The sequence below is a fragment of the Lutra lutra genome, chromosome 7 (assembly GCF_902655055.1).
Source record: "Lutra lutra chromosome 7, mLutLut1.2, whole genome shotgun sequence".
Taxonomy (NCBI): Eukaryota; Metazoa; Chordata; class Mammalia; order Carnivora; family Mustelidae; genus Lutra; species Lutra lutra.
Genome location: NC_062284.1, coordinates 99,018,252 through 99,030,687, shown reverse-complemented (window position 1 = coordinate 99,030,687; position 12,436 = coordinate 99,018,252). Strand labels below are relative to the sequence as shown.

Below are 12,436 nucleotides of genomic sequence, written 5' to 3'. Positions count from 1 at the left end.
AGCCAGAGCAAGGGCAGGGCTGGAGGTGGGAACAAGTGCGGAAAGGCTGTTCTTGCCTACCTGCTTGGTTTCAGTGATGACTGCCTCTCTCTCTGGAGGAAGTATGGTCCAGACTGCCAGTCTGATTTCTGCAGTATCCCACTGATACTCTTATGAGTAGCTTCTTGTTTGGACAGAGTGGACTTACAGTTCTTTAGTGTCTATCACAGAGTTTAGACTTCAGTGTTCATCTGTATGACAGAGAAACCTTGGAACCCAGAATTGGAAGAGTATATTGGCCTGTCCAACTCATTTCAGGCAGCAGCAGGATAGGAACCCAAATTCTCCATCCTTGAATTTGAGTGCATGTTTTCACAGCCTCCTCAGACTCCAAATATAGGCAAGAAAGAATCTCATTCTCCACACCCAACCCCCACCCCCATCACCACTAGCACCACATCAAGACAGTATAGGATTAGAGCACAGTCTTTGAAGTCAGCCCCAGATTCAAGTACTGATTCTTGCCATTTTTAGCCCTATGGGCATGTTATCTTAAGTAGGCTGAGCCTCAATTTCCTCATCTGTATAATGGGAAAAATAATACCCTCTTTACAAAATTGTTTTTTGGTTTTCATTTTAAGATTTTACTTACTTATTCGACAGAGAGACAGTGAGAGAGAGAGCACAAGCAGGGTGAGTGGGAGAGGGAGAAGCAGACTTCCCGCTGAGCAGGGAGCCCAACACAGGGCTGACCCCAGGACCCTGGGATCATGACCTAGGCTGAAGGCAGAGGCTTAACGACTAAGCCACCCAGGCGAGGGTTGAATTGAATTGTGTGTGTCAAAGACTTATCCTAGAGCTGGGCACACAGTTCACTACCATGTTCTAGGTCGGCCTATATGCTTCTCTCCTCCCTCCCTCCCTTACAGACCCAGAATCGGTCTTTGATAAATAGTGGCTTCCCAGTAATGATTTCCTGAGAAAGCTCCTAGGCGTGAAGAATGGATTTGCTAGAAATTCTCCTGTGTGGCCACAGTTTGCATCTGTTTCCATCTGTAGGCAGGGCCCCTTGGCTCACTCTTGGAGTACGACCTCAAACGTTTGCTCTAGGTTTGAACTTGCCTTTGCCTCTCTTCACATTGTCTGCAGTATAGGACTACAATAACTTGAGTGCGTTATTTAGAATCAGACATTTCACAACGATGTCTTTCATTATGAAGCTGTGTCTCTCTATCTGTATCCTTTCTCTTTTGCATAATGCTGTACACATCATTTTTCTGCACGGTGACCTTCTGGAGATTTCCAATTTTCTCTTGCCGTGGCAGCTACCCCTTCATGTGTGGAGTGTTCTTTCATCGATTTCCCTTTGTATTAGGAGATCCGAACCTCCTTGGTGTGGTGATAGTTACACAGGCCTTTGTCTCGTTTAATAAGATCACTTGGTTGAACACTTGGCTTGAGCCTCTCATCCCGGGGCTGTTTGAAATGCTGCCTGCACACATGTGGAAACTCTATGTATTTCATCTCCATGATTGCAGGAGACAATTTTATGCAACGTTAAGTTCCTTATTCTACTTCCTGTTACAGGGTTTGTGTGTGTGTGTGTGCGCGCACGCGCGCGCGTGTGGTTTGAAGTAACGTTTGTTTCTTATGCCGTGCTTACTTTCTTTCTTCAGAAAGGCAAATTGTGTTTCTAAAAAAGCATTCGAATAAAATGTGGAGAGGAAAGATGATGAGGTAAATTTCTATTAGGCGGGGGTGACACAGGACCAAAAAAAAAAAAAAATCAGACTTGACTGGTCTTCCTGTTAATTTAGTTTAAATGTCATGTGTGTTTTTAGTGCGTCAGGTAATTTTCCCATTGCTGCAAACTGCCCTTTGAGGCATACAAGATAGAGGAATGCTTGTAAAATGAATGACAGCAATTATTATTCAAATGAGGGGGGTACCAACCCGGGGAAGCACAGCTTGGAGGCTTGTTACCGCATGAGATTTAATTGGATTGTGTATTTGTGAAGATTTCTAAATTTTAACATAAGGCAACAGCAAAGCTCCCTCAGAGAAGAAAAATGGTACTTACAAATTCCAGTTACAAGCTTAGCGAGCCCACTGGTGCGCATTTCTTCACAATAGAGGGCATTTATTAACGTTTGGGTTCTGGGATGTGCCCTCGGGCTTTTCCACCACATCAGTATTCATGAGCACTGTCAGAAAATAGCAGTCACCTGCCTCTATGAGCGAATTATCTTCTTGGAAGATGCAGAATTTACTGTTCTCTAAAATGGAGGGTCCAACGTCTATGTGCCTTTGCAGAAGGAAAAACAAACATCAGTTTAAGACTGAACGACAGTTGTTTTGATCAGTTTGCTGTGTTTTCATTTTTGGATTTTTAGATGTGTGTGTGTGTGTGTGTCTGTGTGTGTTGAAGAGGTCCATCAGATAGGCACTGTTGGATTATGAAGAACCTCTGAGTTCATCATGTCTAGTCTTTTATAGACCCTTTTCCTTTAAAAAAAAAAAATGTGGCTCATCTAATAGGTCCATTTTGGAAACGGTATAGCTCTGCCTGGGAATATCTTCGTGAAGCCAAACGTCCCAAAACTGTCTCACGAGTTTCAAAGCTCTCACCTGACCCTACCTTCTAGGTGCTACCTTCTAGGTGCTATCAGCTTTCCTCTCTTCTGCCCTCCCACGGTTAAGATTCTCTTCCTGCTCTTTTACCCGCTGTCGTCCCAGCATGTTGCTTTAGGGGGTTTGTGTTGAGGATCTGACCACCAGGCGGGCACAGGGATTTCCCTGAGATGTCAGACCAGCAGTGAAGCCTGTCTGGGGCGGGCAGGGCTGCCAGGCTTTGAGTCCAGTCGGAAGGCCTGGGTTCTGCAGGTAACCCCAAGGTTTCAAGATGTGCCCATCAAGGCACATGCCTTCTTCATGCTCTGTCTCCTCAGTTCTGTGGGGAGATGCCTGCCTTGACCGACTCCCGTGGATGTTGTAAGATCCAAATGACCAAATGCCTGGGAAAGATTGAACCAGCAATAACATACCTGGTTCCTCTCGTGTGATCCAGGACCCACATTTCATTCAATTTTCTAATAATTGGATTTCTTACCCCATTTAGTGACAGTCTTAAAGAATTAACCACTGGGGATTACAAACATTTTATTAAAGTTTACCCTACCAAAGAGGATATGAACACAAAATAAGGTTATTCACAATCATTTAAAATCTTCTTGGTCTGTCAGTTACTCATCTGTGTTATAAGAGCCGTTCTCTCAGGATTTACTTCGTGGCACATAATCCTTGCCTCAGCACTAAACAAGCCCAGCCTATTAGGAACAGTTGGTATAGTTTTTAAAACCAGGTGTTTTAAGTATAAAAATAGTGCTGTATTTTTGCTTGAGGGAAGAGAGTTCATGTCTTTTTACTCAATCCCAAGATGTCAGTCGTTACTTCTTGGAGTGGTTACCCCCGAGTACTCCTGTCTCTTGTTTGCTGCTTCTCATCTGTGGTGGGTAGGGAAGCAGGACAACAGAGCTACTCATAAATCAGGTAAAGTGACGTAAATAGTTCCTGAGCTGCTTGTGTGGCATTTTCTGTAAGAAGAGTGTATGGGCTTTCTAGCACCTTCCTCAGCTTTGGACACCACTTGTTTGTGTTCTAGTTGTCTGCTCTTGTGTTGTGTGATAAGCAGTCTCTGTATAAATGAGGCTTTACTGGCTCAGAGGCTGGTGTGTTTCTAGGAGGCCTAAATGCCCCTCAGATGTGGTATAACAAAGTCATGGAAGTTGAATGGGATTAATGTCCTGAGTGTATGTACCTTGGTCATTTTTCAGGGTAAGATTGAGGTCCATAGACTTCTGGGCGACCTTCACAGCTCATACTCACTGAATTGAGCTATGTCAGGACTAGATTCAGAAGGGCTCTTTCTGGTAGCCTCTGCCAAAGCTTAGGCCTTTAGAAGACTTTAGAAGACTCAGTACGCTTCCCATAAGGGAAGCGTAAAAGACTCGAAGTTCCAAGGCTAGTTACCTTCCTTTTGAAATAGGAGCCCTTTCTGTCCAACTCGCAGCTGGGAAGGAGAGACGGAGTTTTCTTTCAGGCCCTTCCCATCAGTATCCTACAAGCAGAGAAACCTCCAAACTGAGGTCCCTAAACACAGCATGCTGCATACGTCTCTCTGATGGGGGGCACCTGTCCAGGTCTAAGTGGGGAGGCAAGATCCCAGCTGTCACCATGCCCCCTGGCCATCCTGGTTACTCTCAAGGCTTTGCTTAAAAATGTGGCCATCTCTCTGTACAAGTCGAGGAAGCAGTCATGCCATATACCGATTGGTAGTAACTAGCATTTACCTATCGGTAATTAACTACACCAAGTGGCTTTACTACCACTTGCTGAGTACCTGCTAGGTCCCTGGAAATTCTGGACACATCGTGTAACTCTCCTTTGGATTTCCTCCTGCTGCTGTGAGGGAGGTGCCGTGCACTTGACACGGTGGGTGCCTGGGCTCCCTGTGCTGTCTCTGGAAGATGCGCCCCGTGGTGGCATGATCTCCGTCACTCTTGTTCGCTAGGATAGTGCCCAGCCCGTAGTAGCTGCCCCATAGATATTTGTTGGATGGATCATAAAAATTGTTAGAGGTGGGGCGCCTGAGTGGCTCAGTGTAACCCACTGCCTCTGCCTTCAGTTCAGGTCATGATCTCAGGGTCCTGGGATGGAGCCTCAGATCGGGGCTCTCTGCTCAGCAGGGAGCCTGCCTCCCCCTCTCTCTCTGAATTGCTCAGCAGGGAGCCTGCCTCCCCCCCCTCTCTGAAATGCCTCTCTGCCTACTTGTAATTTCTGTCTGTACAAGTCAAATAAATAAAAATAATAATAATAAATAAAATCTTTTAAAAAATTAAAAAAAAATTGTTAGAGGTCCCCATTTTTATACCTGAGCAAACTAAAGCACAGAGAGGGTGAGTTGTTGAGCTACAGCGGGAAGGCGGTGGCTGGGGCAGGGTCGGATCCTGGACCCGGCTGGCTCCAGGGCCAAGCCTGTGCTCCTAACCCTCCTACTGCCCACCCTAAGGGGAAAGGATGGTTCTAGTAGGCAGTGGTAAATGCCTGGCAAGTGTCCGAGATGGGAGAGGCCTTGGGTATGTGCTGTTTGTGAACTGGCTGGTGCTGAGGAGACTGCCTTGCCCTTGGAAACAGGAGCCAGGTTGCCCCAGTGCCTAAAGACCATGCTCAGACTTTGGGCCAGCAGCAGGTCTTGGCCTTCTTCCTCCTGCAGGCTCCTTAGTCATTTGTCCCTTTCAGTCTCTTAACCTTCGGTTGACTGCTGCACCCTGGCTCTCTAGCGGATGCCCTGCCTCCCTTGATGGATTGCCTTTTTTTTTTTTTTTAAGTGGGAGAGGAGGAGGGCAGGGGCAGAGGGAGAAGGAGAAAGAGACTTCCAAACAGACCATCCTCTGAGCACAGAGCCTTACACGGGGCTCAATCTCACAACCCTGAGATCCTGACCTGAGCTGAAACCGAGAGTCAGATGCCCAACCCACTGAGCCACCCAGGCCACCCCCTGCCTTGACAGATTTCTGCTCTGTCTCCACAGAGTATGCTGCTTTCTAGTCTATACTGGCTAAAGGAACATGATTTTTAGAAAGTAATTGTAAGTGATGAAAATGGATGTGGTAGAAAAAGCACATATACTTGGGGAGAATGTAGTGAATTGCAAGCATATACAATTTTATGACATAGGAAACTGATGGACTTCTCTCCCTTGCATCGATTTGCATAGATAAGACATGCTTTCCTTTCTCCACTGTTTAGGTAATTGACGAGGTTTCCTGCTTTTCCCAGTACAATTTGGCAGTGTCACTGTCACCTATATTCCAACTTCTAGGCAGTATTTTATAATGATGTCCAAAGAGACCCATAGCAGCACAAATATCAAATCGACTGACTTCTGTATAAATATACTGGCTTCTGTATAAATAGGTGCCCCATTATCAAACAAGAAAGAATACCATCTTTCCCTTCTGCCCCATGGTGAGGTCACATAAATTTAAGTTACAGAAGAATACACTTGGCCGTAAAGAAAATCATTTTACCCCTTCAGCCATAGCAATATCCCAATTCTAAGTAATTCATCCTTCTATCAAGGTAATTGTGTGTTTAAAAATTCAAGAAAATGCTTCCCAAGGTTCTTTTATTCTTTGTGTTTGCTATTGATTTCTTTTTGTTTATAGAATCACAGGGGCCTTGGGCGATAAATATTATATACCTGCCTCAGGCAAGACTATACTCAAGTCATCCTGAAACGGTTGCTCGTTCTCCTCTAGAATGTCTGAAGAGATGAAAGCATCCTGGGGGCATTATTACAATGGATCATTTACTTGGGGAGTTTTTCCTAAAATCTCACCTAACCTCTTTCTCTTGTGGTCTTGTACAGAAAAATAAAAGGAGTTGAGTTCAAAACACATCTTTTCCTGAGTTTATAAAGAGGGTTTTGCTCTATAGCTTTCCCCCTCAGGGTTGAATAAATATTGATGTTGACGTAAGTGTTTATGATGCTGGGTGTCAGAAACGATCAGCCCACTTTGCCTTCAGTGCTTTACAGAAATGAAGAAAAGGGGACAAAAGCAAGTTATGACTCACTTTGAGGCTGTCAGGATGCTACCTAATGGTTCTGGTACCTTGGAGATGGATTTACTTCCTTAAGGCTGTGGAAACTATTTTGAATTTATTTTTTGCTGTTTATTTTTAGGTACATTTTGACCAATTTAAAGAAGCATTAATACTGATCTTGTCTAGAACTCTGTCAAATGAAGAGCACTTTCAAGAACCAGGTAAGGGCACTCACTCACTTTTCTTCTCTACATTCCCTTTTAAAAATTGTCCAGGGAAGAATTCAGGAACCTTGAAGCATGTCTATGAAAGCTTGGTGTCTGCCTTTTACAGATGGAACAGTTAGTTATTTTCAGTGACTTGTCTTCTGATATTATCCTAAAAGCCTTGCAGCTGTTGAACACTAAAATGAGGCTTCCCTACCACAACAGTGTTTTATGGAAGAAATAATTGGATTGTTCCTAGGCAATATGTCAGATGGAGCGCCTGTAACTCATTCCCGGAATGAGCTGAGTGAAGGTGGACCGTACCTCCTTCATCCTACTTCCTGTGTTCATGGAAGGATCTGAGTTGGGGGAGGGGTAGGGATTTTGCCTGAAAGAAGAGTCATCAATCTAAAGATAATCTTATTTAGTCCTAGTAGGTGGATAACTCTCTGCTATAGACATTATCGCATTATATCATAATTGATAATATCTGTCTCCAGCAATAGTTCTTGTGGGCCATGTTGTTCATTTTCGTATTTTCAGTGTCTAGGAGAATGCTTCACACATAGTAAATATTCAACGAATGTTAAAAAATAAAGAACTTAACATTACACTTCACTGATTTTTTTTGAAAGCACCATAGATTATAAGACATCATTATTTTATGTATCTCTGTAAAGAAACATCTTTTGCCAGTTATATTAGTAAAACACCATTGATTGTAAGACTTATCCTAAAGTCAGTGTTCAAATGTGTGTGTGGGGGGGTGTCTGTGTGTGTGTGTGTGTCATAGGATCAGTGAAATATGATGAATATTTATTTTTTTTAAAGATTTTATTCATCCGTTTGACAGACAGAGATCACAAGTAGGCAGAGAGGCAGGCAGAGAGAGAGGGAAGCAGGCTCCCTGCTGAGTAGAGAGCCCGACGCGGGGCTCGATCCCAGGACCCTGAGACCATGACCTGAGCCAAAGGCAGAGGCTTTAACCCACTGAGCCACCGAGGCGCCCCTATGATGAATATTTAAAGGAAAGTCTGAACAGGGTTGAAATCTGTATTATAATACAGTCCAGTTTTATCAAATCATTGGTTCTCGGATTTAGGCTAGGGGTTGGCTATAAGGAGCATGAGGGGTTTTTTGGGGTGATGAAACTGTTTCATATTTTGATGGTGGTGGTAGTTAGAGATACTATGAGTTTTTCCACTCCATTGAATTGTGTGCTGAAAGTGAAATGCTGTGTGAATTACACCTCTATAAACCTGCTTTTATTTTTATTTATTTCTTTTAAAGATTTTTTATTTATTCATTTTTTTATTTGAGAGAGAAAGATCACAAGCAGGCAGAGAGGCAGGCAGAGAGAGAGGGGGAAAACAGGCTCCCCGCTGAGCAGAGAGCCCGATGCAGGGCTCGATCTCAGGACCCTGAGATCATGACCCAAGCCGAAGGCAGAGGTTTAACCCCCTGAGCCACCCAGGCGCCCCTATAAACCTGCTTTTAGAAAAGATAACATAAAAATATAATCCAGTTTATGAGATTGAGGAGAACTCATTAACGTTTTGTCACTAGAAGGACTCATTCAATGTGACCTATTTAGATAAAGCACTTTCATTTCTTCACTGGTGATCTAGTTCTTCACTTTACCTTCTAGAATGGTTAAGATTTGTGTCGTATGTATGAACATTGCGTTTAGCAGTGTTTTGGACCCCAGACTGAAGTTCCCCTTTCTGCCTATCGTCACCACCTCTAAGAAGGTTATCATCAACTCTGAGGCTTGCCAGTGCTCTCTAGAAGCCTGCAGTGAGCCTGTGGGGGAGGTTATTGCCTTCTGGAGATTTTCCAGACCACTAATAGAATTTCTGTAGATAACCACTGCTGGAACATGGGCTTCTGTTCTCAGGAGGTCTCACATTTTGTTGGTATTTTTACTTATTTAAGGTCGTCTTTCATCTTGATAACAATAGGGTAAGATCCTAGGGACCTGAGTAGAGCTATGGTGACATCTCCACATTTTAGTTCATGAGAGCCTCTGTAACCTCAGAATCCAGTTTGCTGCTCTTCTGTGTTGATCCTGTGCCTTTATGTGGGTTTGGAATGGTCAGTCCTGCCAGCAGTCCACATGATCTCTGTGCTACCCTTTCCTCAAAACCTGTATGGTCACCTGCCAGAAAAAGGTCATACTAAATGTGCCAGTTTATGGTGACCCCAGATGTGAAGAGTACCTCCTAGAGCTGCTCGGTCTTGGGATCTAAATAATAGGATGGCGAAGGTAGGCAAAGGCTGGCTGAGCTTGGTCATAGCCGGGAAGTAACATTTACAAATCTGGCTCCGGATGGTGGGCTTGGAGATATGGGTGTGCCCCACTGCTGTGCAGGTCAAGACCATAATTTGGACAAGTCTTCCAGGAGAACACACAGAAGGGGTTTTATCATGTCGCTGTGTGCTCCATCCTTTGGGGAGGCTGCAGCAGACCTTCGGGAGAGAGCCGTCCCAAATCAGCGGGATAAAGCAGCCGAGCACTCTCAAAAGCATTTTGTACAGCATTTGTGCTCCCTGCCCCCCCGCATTGCCTGGCCTGCAGGATCAAAGCTAGGATTGAGCCAGCGCCTTAAAGAGTGTTTGATCTCCTCAGAGCCAGTGAGTCAGCCTTGCCTCCCACACTCCCCGCTTTGTGCCTGGGCATCTCTGCTTTTTCTGTCCCTGGCCCATCTCACTCTGGCCCCTCCAGTTGTTCCTGGGGATCACGCAGTCTGTTCCACTGCAGCATCCTCCCACCCACTCGAAAATGTGATTCAGTCCCCACAGGCTGACTGGCTTGGCAGGCAAGTGACAGAGAAAGAAGGTTCAGGACTCAAATGCCATATTAGGAGTCCACCTGAGGTCACCCCCTTCTTCCTCTGTATGAAGATGGCTGTCCCTTAAATCCTAGGCCATATCCCTGTAGGGCTGGAGAGAATGCTGGCATTTCCCCCATGAGCCCACCGAGGCCTGAAGTGACACGTGGCTTCATCAAAGTCTCACAGATAGTGGCAGAGGGGGTTGCTGCCACCGTGTCACTGGGGTGGCTCCTCCTCTCGAGGAAGCTCTGGTTTAAGAATGTCAACCCCCAGATGGATGAGCTGGGGGCAGACCCGCCCCTCAGTCCGTGCAGCCCAGCCCCAAGGATTCTGACAATTGGCCCGAGTCAGCAGGAAGGACTGAAAAGAACAAGTTTCACCTGATCATTAGTGACAGGAATGCCTGTGTCTGCAGCATTCTTTGGCTTTTCAGCACTTAATTCATCTTGTACCATAAGGGTCAGACCTGTGGTATTTTTGTCTTGTCTTTTGAAATCAATGGACCAACTAGACTTTGAGAGCAAAGACTGCCCTTCAACTGCAGAAGGTGACTGAAAAAACAGGGCCGCAGTGCACAGCCTTTGAAACGGACTGGGTCACAAATGGATATTTTGTAACACCTGAGATTTTTATCTGTTAAAAATGCCAGATGCAGTACCAGACTATAATATAGAAAGCCCAGCTTGATATGGTGGAAAGGCTCTCGAGCCAGGAGTTACAGAATACCAGCTCTGCCCCTCTAACTGGGTGGCCTTCTACGTCACCACCTCTGTGGTCTTAAGTCACCTCAAATGTGAAAGAGGTTGTACTGGAAGATACTTAAAATCTGTTCAGCTCCAGGATTCAGTCATGTCACTCTGAATGTCTAAATGACCTCTAAATTCGTGAAAATGGCTTTGTTTTTCTGTCAGATTCTACCCAACATAAACTGACACTGTGAAGTCCTGCTTGCTAAGGACAAATGCCTAGTGGACCTCATGCTTTCACATTCCTCTAATAAAAGACAGTTATATATAAATTAAACAAAAACAAAGCTCTATTAGAATTTGAGAGGATGGGTGCCTGGATGGCTCAGTCAGTGAAGTGTCTGAGTCTTGGTTTCTGCTCAGGTCCTGATCTCAGGGTGGTGAGATCAAACCCCATGTCAGGCTCTGGGCTGGGCATGGAGCCTGCCTAAGATTTTTTCTCTCCCTCTCTCTTCCTCTTCTCTCTTTCTCTCCCTCTAAAGAAAGAAGAAAAAAAGAATTTGAGAGGAGATGGAATTAAGTCATTATTTCATAGACTTGGGTTCTGCCATTTATAATTTCTCTGAGGTACAATTTCTTTATTTTTAAAGTTTGATGATTTTTCATACTAGATGATTTTCAGCATCTGTTTTACTCTGATAATTTATGATTCTAAGACTCTTAGAGAAGAGCTTTTCCCCTAAAAACAACAACAAAATGAAAAATGCTGATATTGAGATAGGGACAGAAAAATGGATTGGGGATGTAGGGAATTATTTGCAGATTCCTAATTGATTAACACCAGTGACTAATTCTTTCATATCTACATGCACAATTTAATTTTTAAACTATTTTCCCAGAATAAGAGAGGGACAAAAGCTTAATTATTGGTTATTTGTTCAATTTGCTCTGGCTTTGGATTATAGGATTTTTGTAATGGAAATACCGGCATGGGCTCTACCTTGTATAGTATTAACATACCATCTGGGTCCGTTCTCCAGAGATTTTATCCTTGTTTGATGCATCTTGCATTAGATTTCTGTTCAGTAGTAGATGTTAGCATAGAAAGGAAGATGTTAGCAAAGAAAGAAAGCCCTTTCTTTCCCCAATATGCTTAGTGTAAAAATCTTCCCTTTGTTTACCTGGGGAGGGAAAGCTCAGATCTGCAAAAGCCAAATCATGAAGAAAGTAAGACTATGCGTGGTTTTGGTACAGCTGACTCTTTGATTTTTTAGATAATATTCCTAATTCCAGGGGCTGCCCTAGTTTAATTATTTTTCTTATATCTTGAAGAAGCTATAACAATAAACAGATACCTTTTCATTCACTCACCAAGTTTGCACTGAAGCGGGTCTTATGGCCAGGCATCGGGCTGGAGGTGGTGTTTGCCACTGTATTCAGAGGCGCTGGGCTAGGCACCAAAGTCTGGCCAAGGGCCCTGTTTTTAGGAAATGAACACACAAATGGCCCAAGAGTTGAGTTCTGTTGTGCTCTGTCTGGTTGAGTCAAATAAGTAAGAACTTGGTCCTTGTTCCCATGTTGTCTATGAAGACCAGAACAATGGGGACCAGAACATTTTTCCAAAAGTTAAAGGAAAAATAAAATCACCACCACTACCATCAAAAAAGGAGTGAGGAGTCACTTCCTAAGGTCAGGGGGAGTTGGAAACACTGCTGGTCACATAAAATGATAGGACCTTCTTGGAATTATGTGAAACAATGAATGGGCACCAGAAACTATAAAAATGCCTTTGGCTAATCAGTGTGGCTTGCAGATTTTATGCAATGGAAATATTTATGGACGTGTACAAAGATGTGTGTTTAAGGATAGTCATTTGAAATAGTGGGAAAATATATATCAAGCATGAATATTTGATAATGTATAGTTAGACAAATTGTGATGTGTCTGTAATCAAAGAATAAATAGCAATTCAAATGTGCCAGAGAAGAATGCTTGTGATAATTTGACTAAGAATGTTTGCTATGATGATCTTGCATGTGCTTTATTTTCACTAAGGGCAGGAAGGCATTTTTTAAAAAAACTACATATGTTGTGCAAAAAACCCAAAATACTCCTTTGAACAAAA

At 43.8% G+C, this 12,436-nt stretch overlaps 1 protein-coding gene across 7 annotated transcripts in view; it reads left to right on the top strand.

Moving 5' to 3' along the window:
• NIN (ninein) overlaps window positions 1–12,436 on the top strand; it is a 94,142-nt gene that overhangs the window by 13,946 nt on the left and 67,760 nt on the right. For all 7 annotated transcript variants that reach the window (XM_047737951.1, XM_047737949.1, XM_047737947.1 and 4 more), the window contains one exon: window positions 6,725–6,806. In XM_047737951.1, coding sequence (XP_047593907.1) covers window positions 6,725–6,806 — 82 coding nt within the window. The remainder of the gene's footprint in view (window positions 1–6,724; window positions 6,807–12,436) is intronic.